This window comes from Teleopsis dalmanni, chromosome 1 (genome assembly GCF_002237135.1).
Source record: "Teleopsis dalmanni isolate 2A chromosome 1, ASM223713v2, whole genome shotgun sequence".
NCBI classification, from domain to species: Eukaryota; Metazoa; Arthropoda; class Insecta; order Diptera; family Diopsidae; genus Teleopsis; species Teleopsis dalmanni.
The window spans coordinates 100,393,534-100,405,946 of NC_051846.1; the positions used below are offsets into that span (position 1 = coordinate 100,393,534).

Sequence of the window (12,413 nt, forward strand, 5' to 3'; positions counted from 1 at the left end):
TATTGAAAATATGTTATATCAAACTTGAAAAAACACTTTTAGATTTTTTTATAAAGTTTTTCTTTCAACCTACACAGATGTGTAAAGTTGAGTGTTCGATTATTCGAACGCTGAGTACTAATGTCTTTACTTTTTTTTCTATTAAACAGTGAACTACAATGCAACGGTTTTGTAGTCAGTGAACAATTGAGTATATATTTATTTTATTGCATTCAGCCGGTAAAAGCGAATGATTTTAAATTTAATATACGGTAAATGCGGTGAGCCAATTACCTGCCAATCTTAAATCAACCGATTAACGAAACCGTAATAAATAATAACAGAAATGGTAACAATATGATGGTGTGATAGTTAAAATGTCTCATCTAGGTGTTCCAGGCAGACTAACTAAGATCATTAGCAGCTTTCTACGTGGGAGGTCCTTTCGCACGAAAATCAACAGCGCTCTCTCTTCAGTCCGATCTATAGAAGCAGGGATTCCTCAGGGATCGCCACTTTCCCCCACTCTCTACAACATTTATACATCTGATATTCCATTGTTAGGTCCCTCGACTTTGGCGTTATATGCTGACGATACGTGTGTGTTATACTCAGACATAACAAACACACTTCAAGAGCTTATAAACCTCATTCTGGAGTATTTTCAGAAATGGAAAATAAAAATCAATAATGAAAAAACTAAGGCTCTGTTTATAACGCGTAAGTGGAGACGGAATCCGTCATGAGTGAGAGTGAGTGATATGGTGATAAACTGGGAGGATGGTGTTAAATATCTCGGCATCACGTTGGACAAACGATTCACATGGCTTAAACATGTTCAACTGAAAAGAATTAGCTGCGCCAAAATTCTTCATTACCTCCAACCGCTATTTAGAAATGAAAACCTCAATGCTAAGAACAGGAAACTGATATATAACCAAATAATTTGTCCGTCACTTTTATATGGTTGTGTAGCGTTTAGCAAAGCTTCAAACACTACTATTCACCAGTTAGAAATTACACAAAGCCAGGCTCTGAGAAGACTTTTCAAAGTTCCTTGGTACATTAGGACGAATGACATCCTCAGGGACTTCAAGATTGATCCCATCAAAAAATACATAAAGGATAGAGCCCTGAAATTATTTGCGAAATCTGACAGACTTACTAACACCGCGTTATCAAATCTCAGAATGGTTACAGGCTCCTCGGGGAGATATGCAGATCTGAGGTCAATTATTGCCTAGTCTAATGAAGAAATAAACAATAATCCAGTCAAGATGCAAAGAGGGGTTTTGTAGGAACCTTGCAGTTAATAGAGAGTAAAAGTGCTCAGGTGCACTGACTCAACTCAACTAGCCTCAACATATATAGAAATGGTAACAACTTATCGATGACGACCTTGAGCATGAAAAATAATACCCGATTCGGAACCTGGAATGTGAGGACGCATCACGACTTCATCACGACTTGCGCAGCTGGACATGGATATCGCCAAACCATGAAACTTTTTTGTTTCTTTTTTTTATTATTTGAAACACAATATGTACAATAATATAAATCCATGTTTCATTTGACTACGACTAGTTCATACAAATAACTATCAAGCAGTTTTGTTACATTTCAGAATATTTATTAGAATTGTGAAGTTGTCAAAGACTTAGTGTTAATAGTAGTAGTCTAAATTATTATTAGACTACTAATTCGGGAGTAGATCTGAAGGCTTTGTTCGTTTAAGTCTTCTCAGCAGGCCAGATGTATTAGACAGATGGTTGACTGTCTCGTTTGGATGCTGTTGTAATCGTTTTTGAAGCTTTACCGCGAACTTCTGGATTACTGCAGCCACAGATTCGATCTTCAAGTCCCGATGGAGGTCAGTATTCCTAATAAACCACGGAGCGTTGACTAAGTTTCTTAAAACTTTGTTTTGAAAGTTTTGAATGATTTGAATAGTGGATTTTGGTGTACATCCCCATAACTGGATTCCATACGTCCACACCGGAGCTAAGACTTGCTTGTATATCATTAATTTATTGTTTAAAGAGATGGGTGATTTTTTCCCAAGAAGCCTATATAAATTTTTGTAATTGGATTCTAGTTCAAATCGTTTTTTCTTTATATGTTCTTTACATTTCAACTTAGCATCTAAGTTCATGCCAAGGTATTTAGCTGTGTTTGAGTATGGTATTCGAGCACTGCACATAGTTATCGGCAAATAGTCAATTTTTTTGTTTGTGAAGTGTACATGGACGGATTTCGTTTGGTTGAGCTCAATTTTCCATTTTTTAGTCCAACTAATAATTTGATCAATGGAATGTTGCGTTGCTTCTGTTGATTCGTTTATTGTGTTTCCAGTGGTAAGGATCGCTGTATCATCTGCAAACGTGGCAATAACACTTTCTGGTGGGACTTGCAGGTCGGCTGTGTAAATTAGGTACAGAATTGGGCCAAGTATACTTCCCTGCGGTGCTCCGGCTTCAATGGGTTCAAGTGTTCAGTACGCACCTTTATATTTCACTTTGAAGAATCGGCAAGATAAGTAGGACCACATAATTTCGGATATTTGTCTCGAAAACCATTGTTCAATCTTATGCACAAGTCCTTTGTGCCAAACTTTATCAAAGACTTTCGATGCGTCTAGGAAAACTGCAGTGCAAATTTTTTGTTCTTCAAGTGCTCTTTCGATTTTGTCGCATATTCTGTGTATTTGTTCTACAGTAGAATGCTTTTTTCGGAACCCAAACTGGTGACTCGGAACTATTTGATTTTCTGTGAGAACAATCTGTATTCTATTAAGGAGAATTCGTCCAAAGATTTTTGATAAAACGGGTAATAAAGAAATTGGACGATACGACGAGCACGTTTTCCTTGTTTGTGTACGATAAGTACTTCCGTCACTTTCCAATAAATTGGGAAGTGTCTTAAGCGCAGAGCTGCATTAATTATTTTGCATAGTTTGATTATTCCTTTATTAGGGAATTGGTTTAAGATCTCATAGGTTATCTGATCCCAACCAGGAGCCTTTTTTAGTTTCATATTTCTTATTTCATTTTTTATTTCCCTTAGCGAAGTTGGTTGTATGGATTTAATTAATTAATGGATTTAAATTAAACGTAGGAAGATTATTTCCATCATCATTTAGTGTAAATGTTCCCTTAAGAAATTTGGCGAATAATTCTGCTTTTTCTTCGTCACTATTGGCCCATGATGTGCCATCTGCTTTAATAGGAGGATTATGTTTTATAGGATATTTTACTGCTTTCACGGCTTTCCACAGCGAGTAATCTGTGCGTTTCTCATAGGAACGGCTTCTAAGATTCTGTTGTATCTTATCGTTTTTAACATTATTGATAAGTTTTCGTAGTTGTACAGTTTTCCTATTTAATTCCGTTTTATCAGTTGGTGATCGTGTTTGTTGCCATTTTTTACGCAATTTCCTTTTTTTCCATATTAGTTTATTTATTTCTTTTGGAAGAGTTGGTCTAATCTGGTGTTTAGAGAACTGAGAAGTACTCATCTATGCTGATTTTTGAATCTGCTGTGTAAATAGAAGAACTTCGTTATCCACTTCAGTCGTTGAGTTTAGATCAGAGTTAAGATTAAGAGTGTTTTCAAGGTGCAGCCTAAAGTTATCCCAGTCAGTAGATCTATTTATTAGGTAAGGCTTCGGTTCATTTATGACTACACTTTTATTAATAGATAGGTGCACAGGTGAATGATCAGAAGAGAGATCGTATCCACTTTCTATTTGTAAGAATTCTTTCGGTATTTTTTTAGTTATAAAAAAGTCAATCAGATCTGGTATTTTCGCTGGGTCAGTTGTCTAATATGTTGGGCTTCCAGTTGATAAGACATCACACCCTGTGGCTTGTATGGCTTTTAATAGTTCTCGGCCCTTAGTTGTAGTTAATCGCGAACCCCAATGGACATGTTCAGCGTTGAATCGCCGCCAATAATGAATTTATTTTTAAATTTAGAAAGGAAGTTTGTATATTGATCTGTACTAATAGAATGTCTTGGAGGACTGTAGACCGAAATAATTGATAATTTTTGATTTTGTACTTTTATTGAAACAGTTGTGGCTTGAAACTTGCTACAGCTGATATTTTCCTCTTCATAGTGACTGATGGTTTCCTTTATTATAATAGTACTTCCCCCTCGTGCATTGTTATTCGAGTGAGTAGTGTGGTAAGTTTCATAACCTCTAAATTTTATATGTAATTCGCTCGTAAAGTGCGTTTCTGCTATTAGACATATATCGATGGACTTATTGTAAAGAATAGTCTGTAGTTCGTTTTATTGATGTAGCAGCCCATTTGCGTTCCAGAGCATAACTTTTATTGAAGACTGCATTACATACGGTGTTTGGGAAGGATCTGTTTTAGTTTACTTATCCGTTCATCTAAAACTTTATTAAATTTTTCCTGGTTTTGTCGCAGTTGAAGTTCCAAGTGAAAGGATGAAGAAATTTCTCCATAGTTATTTGATTTAAGTGCTTGGGCATAGAAAGGTGTTTCATAATTTTGTGTTAGTTTAGAAACTGGCAAATTTTTTATATATTCAGTGGCAGCAGAATTGGGTTTATCTGGCTTACTACTTTGGTTATCTTTCTGAACGGTTTTGTTTCGCATATTTTGTAGCTCTTTTGCTACAATACATCCGCGATAGTTAGCTGGATGAGATTCGCCACAATTGCAGCATTTTGGTAAAGTTTCTGCTGGTTTTGTACAGCTTGTTGTTGGATGATTTCCCGTAGATTTGACACATCTTGCCATTTTTGAACAGTAGTTCCTTGTGTGACCAAAAGTTTGACAATTTTTACACTGAGGTATTTGATTTGGTCTTTTTACTGCTTCAATGGAGACAATAGTAGCTAATATATTATTTATTCCGTAAACTATGAAACTGAAAATCAAATCGACCACATCACCATCTCTAAGAAATGGCGTGGATCGCTACTGGATGTACGGAATTGCAGAGAAGCGATCACCACTTAATCACCACCTAGAAGTCAAAATGCTGAAGAAAATTAACGTCCAAAAGCTTAAAACACCCAGTATTAAGACAGGGTACACCGATCAGTTGAAATCGTCACTAAACTCAACAACTACCGAAGAGCGCATGGAATGGCAAACTGTCAAGACCATTTCCACTGATGCCGTTAAGGACCAAATAGGTTTCTATAAACGTTCACGCCAACGATGGATATCGACGAAACGTGGTGCTTAATTGAAAACAGAAAACTTAAGTAAGCTGAAATAAATCATGCAAGAACGCGGGCTGCTTAATCTGCCCTACAACAGCAATACAAGTAATGTAACCAGTAAGTAAAACGCAGTGTACGTAGCGACAAAAGAAAGTGGTACAATAATATAGCCAATGAAACTCAATACACGCAATACAAGCAATATAACTAGCAAGTAAAACGCAGTGCACGTAGCGACAAAAGAAAATGCTGCAATAATATAGCCAATGAAATTCAAACCGCAGCTGAACTACATAGAAGTGGTGATATGCACAAAGCTACTAGAAAGCTTACTGAAAATATCACCAGGAGCAGTAAGCCGCTGAAAGACATAAATAGAGTACTGGTTACAGATCAATGCAAACAAATGGATCTGTGGTCCAAATTTTACAGTAATATGTTAACAAATGAACGTTCCGAGGCTCAATTGCACTACGACTGCGACAGTCATTCTGAAAATAGAAACATTTCCACCTCCTGCCCCGATATTGCAGAGATCATAAGTGTAATAAAAACACTAAAGAACGGCAAAGCACCAGTCCCCGACGGTTTAGTACCGGCACTATAGAAAACTGACCCACATAAAAGCGCACAGATCATCCACCCGTTTATAGAACGTTTTTGGCAGTCAGAGAACCTTTCATCCGAAGTCAAATGAGTATTATTGTTAAATCTCTTTAAAGTAAAATCTTGGTTGTCATATCTACATAAAAGACTTCATCTATTTAACGTTGTCAAACACTATTAATCAGCTGTTTGGCAACAAAGGAGAATGAAGTAAGCTGTAAGCTTGATTAGGGACATGAGAGCAGCTTCTGTGTTGGGTTAAAACTAAAAGACTTCCTCTTTGGTTTTGAATCGTGAATCGGGTAACAACACATGTCTAAAATTAACAACACATGTCTAAAATTAACAACACATGTCTAAAATTAATAAAAATAAATAAACATTAAAATACATACAAAATAATTGGAGTATTCATTTTCAAACAGAACAATAAGGCAACCTACGAGTTTATGTGCTCGGCAGTTTGCGACCAGTTAAACAAAATACTAAAATATATCATCCAACACGTTAATGTGCGTGTTGGAAGCTTGATATAACTATTTGCGGCTAAAATAAGAACAAACAAGTTCTTATCATACTTGGTTGATACAACAATTTGTAATTTAATAAGAACAAACGCGTTCTTATCATTTTGGTGACCCCGACGTGATTGCAGCATTAACAGGATCATCACTTGGTGCGTAATTTACGGCACCTAAGAATTTGGTGCATGTACACATAACGTGATTGCATTAAGACACGTGATCAATTGTATTCAGTCAAAATTCATCTGGTACCAACTGTTAATTTCATACAGGTATTAATTTTTCACGTGAAAAAATGGCAACCATTGAAGGAGATAAGAAACAAGAAGGAAACAAGCCGGTGTCGACCGAAGACAAAAACGTGACAAAACCGTTACGGAATCAAAGGGCGCTGATTCGCGTCATTGAAAAGACCATGAAGGAAATAGAATCAACATTTGAAGAACCACAACAAGAAGTGGCTTACAGGACAAGTCAGGCACAGCTGGAAAATTATCTCAGCAAGTTAGAACAAAACAATGATATAATATGGAACTCCACCACTGCAGACACGGTAAAGGACTACAGTTGGGATGTGTTTTTTGAAATAGAAACAAAACTACACAATAAATTGATGTTAATAAAATCAAAGCTAAAATTGTTAAATTCTAGTGATGGTATCTCAGAAAATACAGTAACATTGCAATCAGTAAAATTGCCACAAATTACGCTTCCAAGTTTTGACGGAAACCCATTAATGTGGGTACAATTTCGCGATTTGTTTTTACAGCTCATTGACGAGCAACCATTTAAACCAATGCAAAAAATGTTTTATTTAACCACCAATTTAATCGGTGAACCGAAAAATCTAATCAAACATTTGCCAGCTTCAACAGAAAATTATGCCACAGCATGGCAAATTTTAAGATCTCGATACGACAATAAACGTCTACTCATTACAGCGTTACTCAACAAGTTGTTAAGCCAATCGTCTTTAACTGCGGAAACTTCATCAGGTTTGAAATCGCTGCATGATGTCACTAAGGAGTGCATTTTGGGCTTAAAGGCACAGGGTATTCTAATAGAAGAATGGGATGCAATATTGGTGCACCTCACTTTAAAGAAATTAGATAGAGGAACTCAAACAGCATTTGAACAATCTCTAAAGGATAATCGTTCACTCGTGTCGTTCGAAGAACTTCTACAGTTTATTGAAAGCCGATTTCTGTCACTGGAGGCTTTTGGCAGAGGATTCAACGTAAAGGTCTTAAACACATCGAGAGTAGTTGCTGCAACAAACGAAGGATCAAATTACGAAAAACTATGTCCGGCATGCAAGAATGACCGTCACCCATTGTACACGTGCAAGTCATTCATACAAGAACTTCCCACTAAAAGACTTCAGTTAGTTAAACAAATGCGGTTGTGCATTAATTGTTTAAAGTTTGGCCATTTTGCAAGAGAATGCTCGTCAGACAATTGTAAAATATGCAATAAAAAACACAATTCTCTTTTACATCTGGAAGATGCAACATGCACTAACCCAAATAAAATAACAAATTCGAGTAAGTCAATAAGCCTGATCTCCAATTATAACAATTACAACAAGGGTTATGTTGTATTGGGAACAGCACGCGTAATAATACGAAGCAATAAAGGCATCAAGGTTGAATGTAGAGCATTATTAGACTCCGGTTCACAAGTAAATCTTGTAACGGAAAGACTCATCAAAAAACTAGGAGAAAATCCAATGAATGTATCCGCATGCATCGAAGGTATTGGACAAAGGAAACAAAATGCTCAAAGGCGAGTAAATTTGGGTTTTAGTTCCAAAATCAATGAATATGCCGCAAGAGTGGAAGCGTACGTGTTACCAAGTATCGTGTCTGATCAACCGAGCATGCAGCTCGACATTTCAAATTGGGACATACCGAGCAATATTAAGTTGGCTGATCCTTGCTTTCACCAAAAGGGTAATATTGATCTCTTACTGGGGGCAGAATTTTCACATGAACTGCTGTCGATCGGACAGATTAAAATTGGCAATAATCTTCCAATATTGCAAAATACGTTACTGGGCTGGATTGTGATAGGAAAAATAACTGACAACAATTTAGGTGTTCAGATGCAAACATGCGGCATTTGCTCGGACGATGAAGAACAAATAGAAAAGGTGATAGAGAAATTTTGGCAACTCGATGAAGCATCACCTACAAACAAAAACGTAACTCAGCAAGAAAAGTTGTGCGAATCGCATTTTATAAACAATGTACAAAAAACCAACCATGGTCGATTTATTGTGAGATTACCGTTTCAACAAAATCCATCAATTCTCGGAGAGTCTCAAAACACAGCGATAAACCGATTTTATGCCCTAGAAAGAAGATTAAGCAAAGATGAAGCAGTCTGGAAGCAGTATGTAGAATTTATGGATGAGTACGAAAAGTTGGCCCACATGAGCAAAATTCATATCGAGGACATCACATCACATTATTTGATCCCACATCATTGTGTAATTCGACCTACCAGTAGTTCAACAAAATTGAGAGTAGTGTTTGATGCATCGTGCAAGACCAACAACGGGTTATCATTAAATGACATATTGTTAACAGGCCCAAAAATTCAGAGTGAATTGTTTTCCATTTTACTTCGTTTCAGATGCCCCAGATTTGCATTTTGCACAGATATTGAAAAGATGTATAGACAAATCCTTATACATCCAAATGATAGAAAATACCAAATCATTGCGTGGAGAAGATCGCCTAACGACCCATTGCAGTTTTACCAATTAAATACAGTAACTTATGGCACAAGGTCAGCGCCATATCTGGCTACGAAGTGTTTGCAGCAACTAGCAAAAGACAAATCAACTAAATACCCGCTTGGAGCCTTGGCAATTATAAATGATTTTTATGTGGACGATTGTCTTAGTGGATCAGATAGTCTTGACACAGCTTTAGAAATACAACGTCAACTTCACGATTTATTGGAATCAGCTGGTTTCAAATTGCGAAAATGGTGTGCTAATAATCCTTTGCTGCTTCAAGACATAGCAAAAGAGGACCAAGAGGTCGATTTAGATTTCAGCAATGAAGACCAAGCATCAGTCAAAACATTAGGATTATCGTGGCAACCAAAGCGTGACAAATTCAGCATAAGGATTGATTTAACCCCATCTAAGCGAATAACAAAAAGATCGATAACTTCTAGTTTAGCAAAAATATTCGATCCCTTGGGTATTTTGGGTCCAGTGTTAGTAACAGCAAAAATACTAATTCAAGATCTGTGGCAACTCAACTTATCATGGGACGAAGCTGTGCCGAGTGAAGTACATACCAGATGGATTAATTTCTGTGACGAGTTAAGGTCATTGCACCATTTTCAGATAGATAGGCATATTTTTGGACAGCAGATTGCTTCATCGGTGCAACTCCATGCATTTTGTGACGCTTCCGAAAAGGCTTATGGAGCAGCTATATACATTCGAGCAACACTGAAAGATGAACGCTTGATCAATCGACTGCTATGCTCTAAATCTCGGGTCGCTCCAATCAAAAAGCAAACCATTCCACGCTTAGAATTGTGCGCTGCTCTTCTAGGAGTCACATTAATGAATAGGGTAAAGGGCGATTTAAATCATAAGACAGAATCATATTACTGGACTGATTCTGAAATTGTACTCTACTGGATTAATTCATTGCCAGCAAAACATCAACAATTTGTAGCAAACAGGACTGCGGCAATTCAAGACTTATCCGCACCAAGTCAGTGGCGACATGTAAGTTCAAGACTAAACCCAGCAGATGCCTTATCACGCGGCATCAAACCATCCCAATTGCAAACTCATAATTTATGGTTCTATGGTCCTATGTTTCTACATGGTCGTGAAGATATGTGGCCAGAAGAATTTAATAAAGCCCTATGCAATCAGCCAGACAACGCCGAGTTAAAAAAAACTTCGCAGAAAGTGATGCTAACAGCAACCGAAGATGATACTGAATGGATATACAAGGTAAACCACAGAAATTCTTTTAACACATTGCTTCACATTGTTGGTTATGTGCTACGGTTCATAAGGCGTATTAAGCGACTTCAATTTAATAATCATACCAATGAATTACATCCGGAAGAGTTAGAAGAATCACTTAGGTACATCGTGAAATGCATTCAGGCAGCTGAATTCAAGGAAGAAGTAATTCATTTAAAGCATCGCAAACTGGTAAAAGCATCTAGCTCGTTAGCTGCATTGACGCCGTTTTTAGATAAATATGATATCGTTCGGGTCGGAGGAAGATTAGACGCATCAAATCTAACATATAATGCTAAACATCAAATGCTCCTTCCATACAATGACTGCATAGTTAAGCTATTAATGAAGAAAATTCACGAAGAAAACATGCATTGCGGTGGCCAAGCATTATTGGCAGCGACACGGCAAAAATTTTGGCCGATCAAGGGGAAGGTAATGGCACGGTCCATCGTGCAACACTGTATTCGTTGTACAAGGTGTAGACCTGTAACTTTCAATCAAATCATGGGAAATCTTCCACATGCTCGAGTCCATCCAAGTAGACCATTTCTTAACACGGGAGTCGATTTTTGTGGACCAATTTGGGTACACTACAAAGTAAGAGGAAAGCGACCGCACAAGGCATATATTGCTGTTTTCTGTTGTTTTGCCACCAAGGCAGTACATTTGGAGCTGGTAAGTGACCTAACTACCGACGCATTTATTGGATCAGTTAAACGTTTTGTTGCGAGGCGTGGGCATTGCCAAAATCTATTTTGTGACAATGCAACTAATTTTGTTGGAGCCAATAACAAACTGAATGAACTAGTAGAACTAATTTACTCAAAAAAATCAGGAGAAGTAATTGAAAGAGCGTGCAGCAAAAAAGGTATTAAATTTAACTTCATTCCTCCTCGTACGCCTCACTTCGGAGGACTCTGGGAAGCAGCAGTGAAGTCGGCGAAACATTTACTTGTGCGCAGCGTTGCCACAGAATCCTTAACGTACGAAGAGTTAAAAACAGTTGTTATTGAAATAGAGGCGATTTTAAATTCAAGACCGATTACTCCAATGTCGAATGATCCAAATGACTTTGAAGCACTTACGCCAGGCCACTTTCTAATTGGTGAAGCTCTTACAGCACCAGCAAGTACAACCACAACAAATTTAAAGACATCATTACTAACGAGGTGGAAATTGGTGTCCCACATAAAACATGAATTCTGGAGACGGTGGAACTCTGAATATCTAAATAAGCTACAATACCGACATAAATGGCGAGAAGAATGCAAAAATTTGCAAGAAAACACTTTAGTCATCATGAAGGATGGAAATTTACCTCCTCTTCAGTGGGCATTGGGTCGAGTAACCAACATACATAAGGGTACTGACGGAATGGTACGTGTGGTCGATGTTAAAACAGCATCAGGTATTGTGAGACGTGCCATACATAATTTGGCTCCACTTTTTTCTGAAACCAACGACAGTGAAGATGACAAGATACCACCAATACAACCAAAAGAAGCAACAAAGCAACAACTGACAGCATCGAAAAGGCCTATACAGGTACCAAATTCATCGGTTAGTAGTATCAATCATTTTGGACGCAATTCGAAGGTATCCAAACGATCGAGCAACTGCTGATCTCACACCAAAAATCTGGGGAAGACAAAACATGATGTAAAATTTTTAAATAATATAAGTACACAGTTATCTGATGAGGCGTCCAGCGATGTACTTCAGTCTATGATTCATCAACGTAATATTTAATATGGCTTAAATTCACTTTTAAATTTAAATTTAAATTTTATAAATACATTCAAAATTTTGAATTAATAACCAATAAATTAATTGTAACTAATTGAAATTATTAAAATTCACATATGAAACTTTTAATTGTTCTTATAAACTTAATAACAAAAAATGTTAACAATGCTTTTTACAATTTTGACAGTTGAAAATCATGTGCAATTTAAGATGTAAACAAGCAAAAAAAACAACACAGAAGCAAGCTCTCATGACCTAGATCAACTTGTTTATTTAAAATTAAGGTGCAGTTATGCCATATCAATTGTAGGCATGCATTTTATCGTATTTTTAGTTAAACTATTCA

The 12,413-nt window shown here is 37.0% G+C and overlaps 1 protein-coding gene across 1 annotated transcript; it reads left to right on the forward strand.

Annotated features, from left to right (window-relative positions):
• The first annotated feature begins 6,607 nt into the window (after positions 1 to 6,607).
• LOC119662523 lies at positions 6,608 to 11,944 on the forward strand. The gene is made up of 2 exons (XM_038072160.1): positions 6,608 to 6,865; positions 6,944 to 11,944. Exons 1-2 carry the CDS (start codon positions 6,608 to 6,610, stop codon positions 11,942 to 11,944), a joined length of 5,259 nt encoding a protein of 1,752 aa, XP_037928088.1.
• The last annotated feature ends 469 nt before the right edge of the window (positions 11,945 to 12,413 follow it).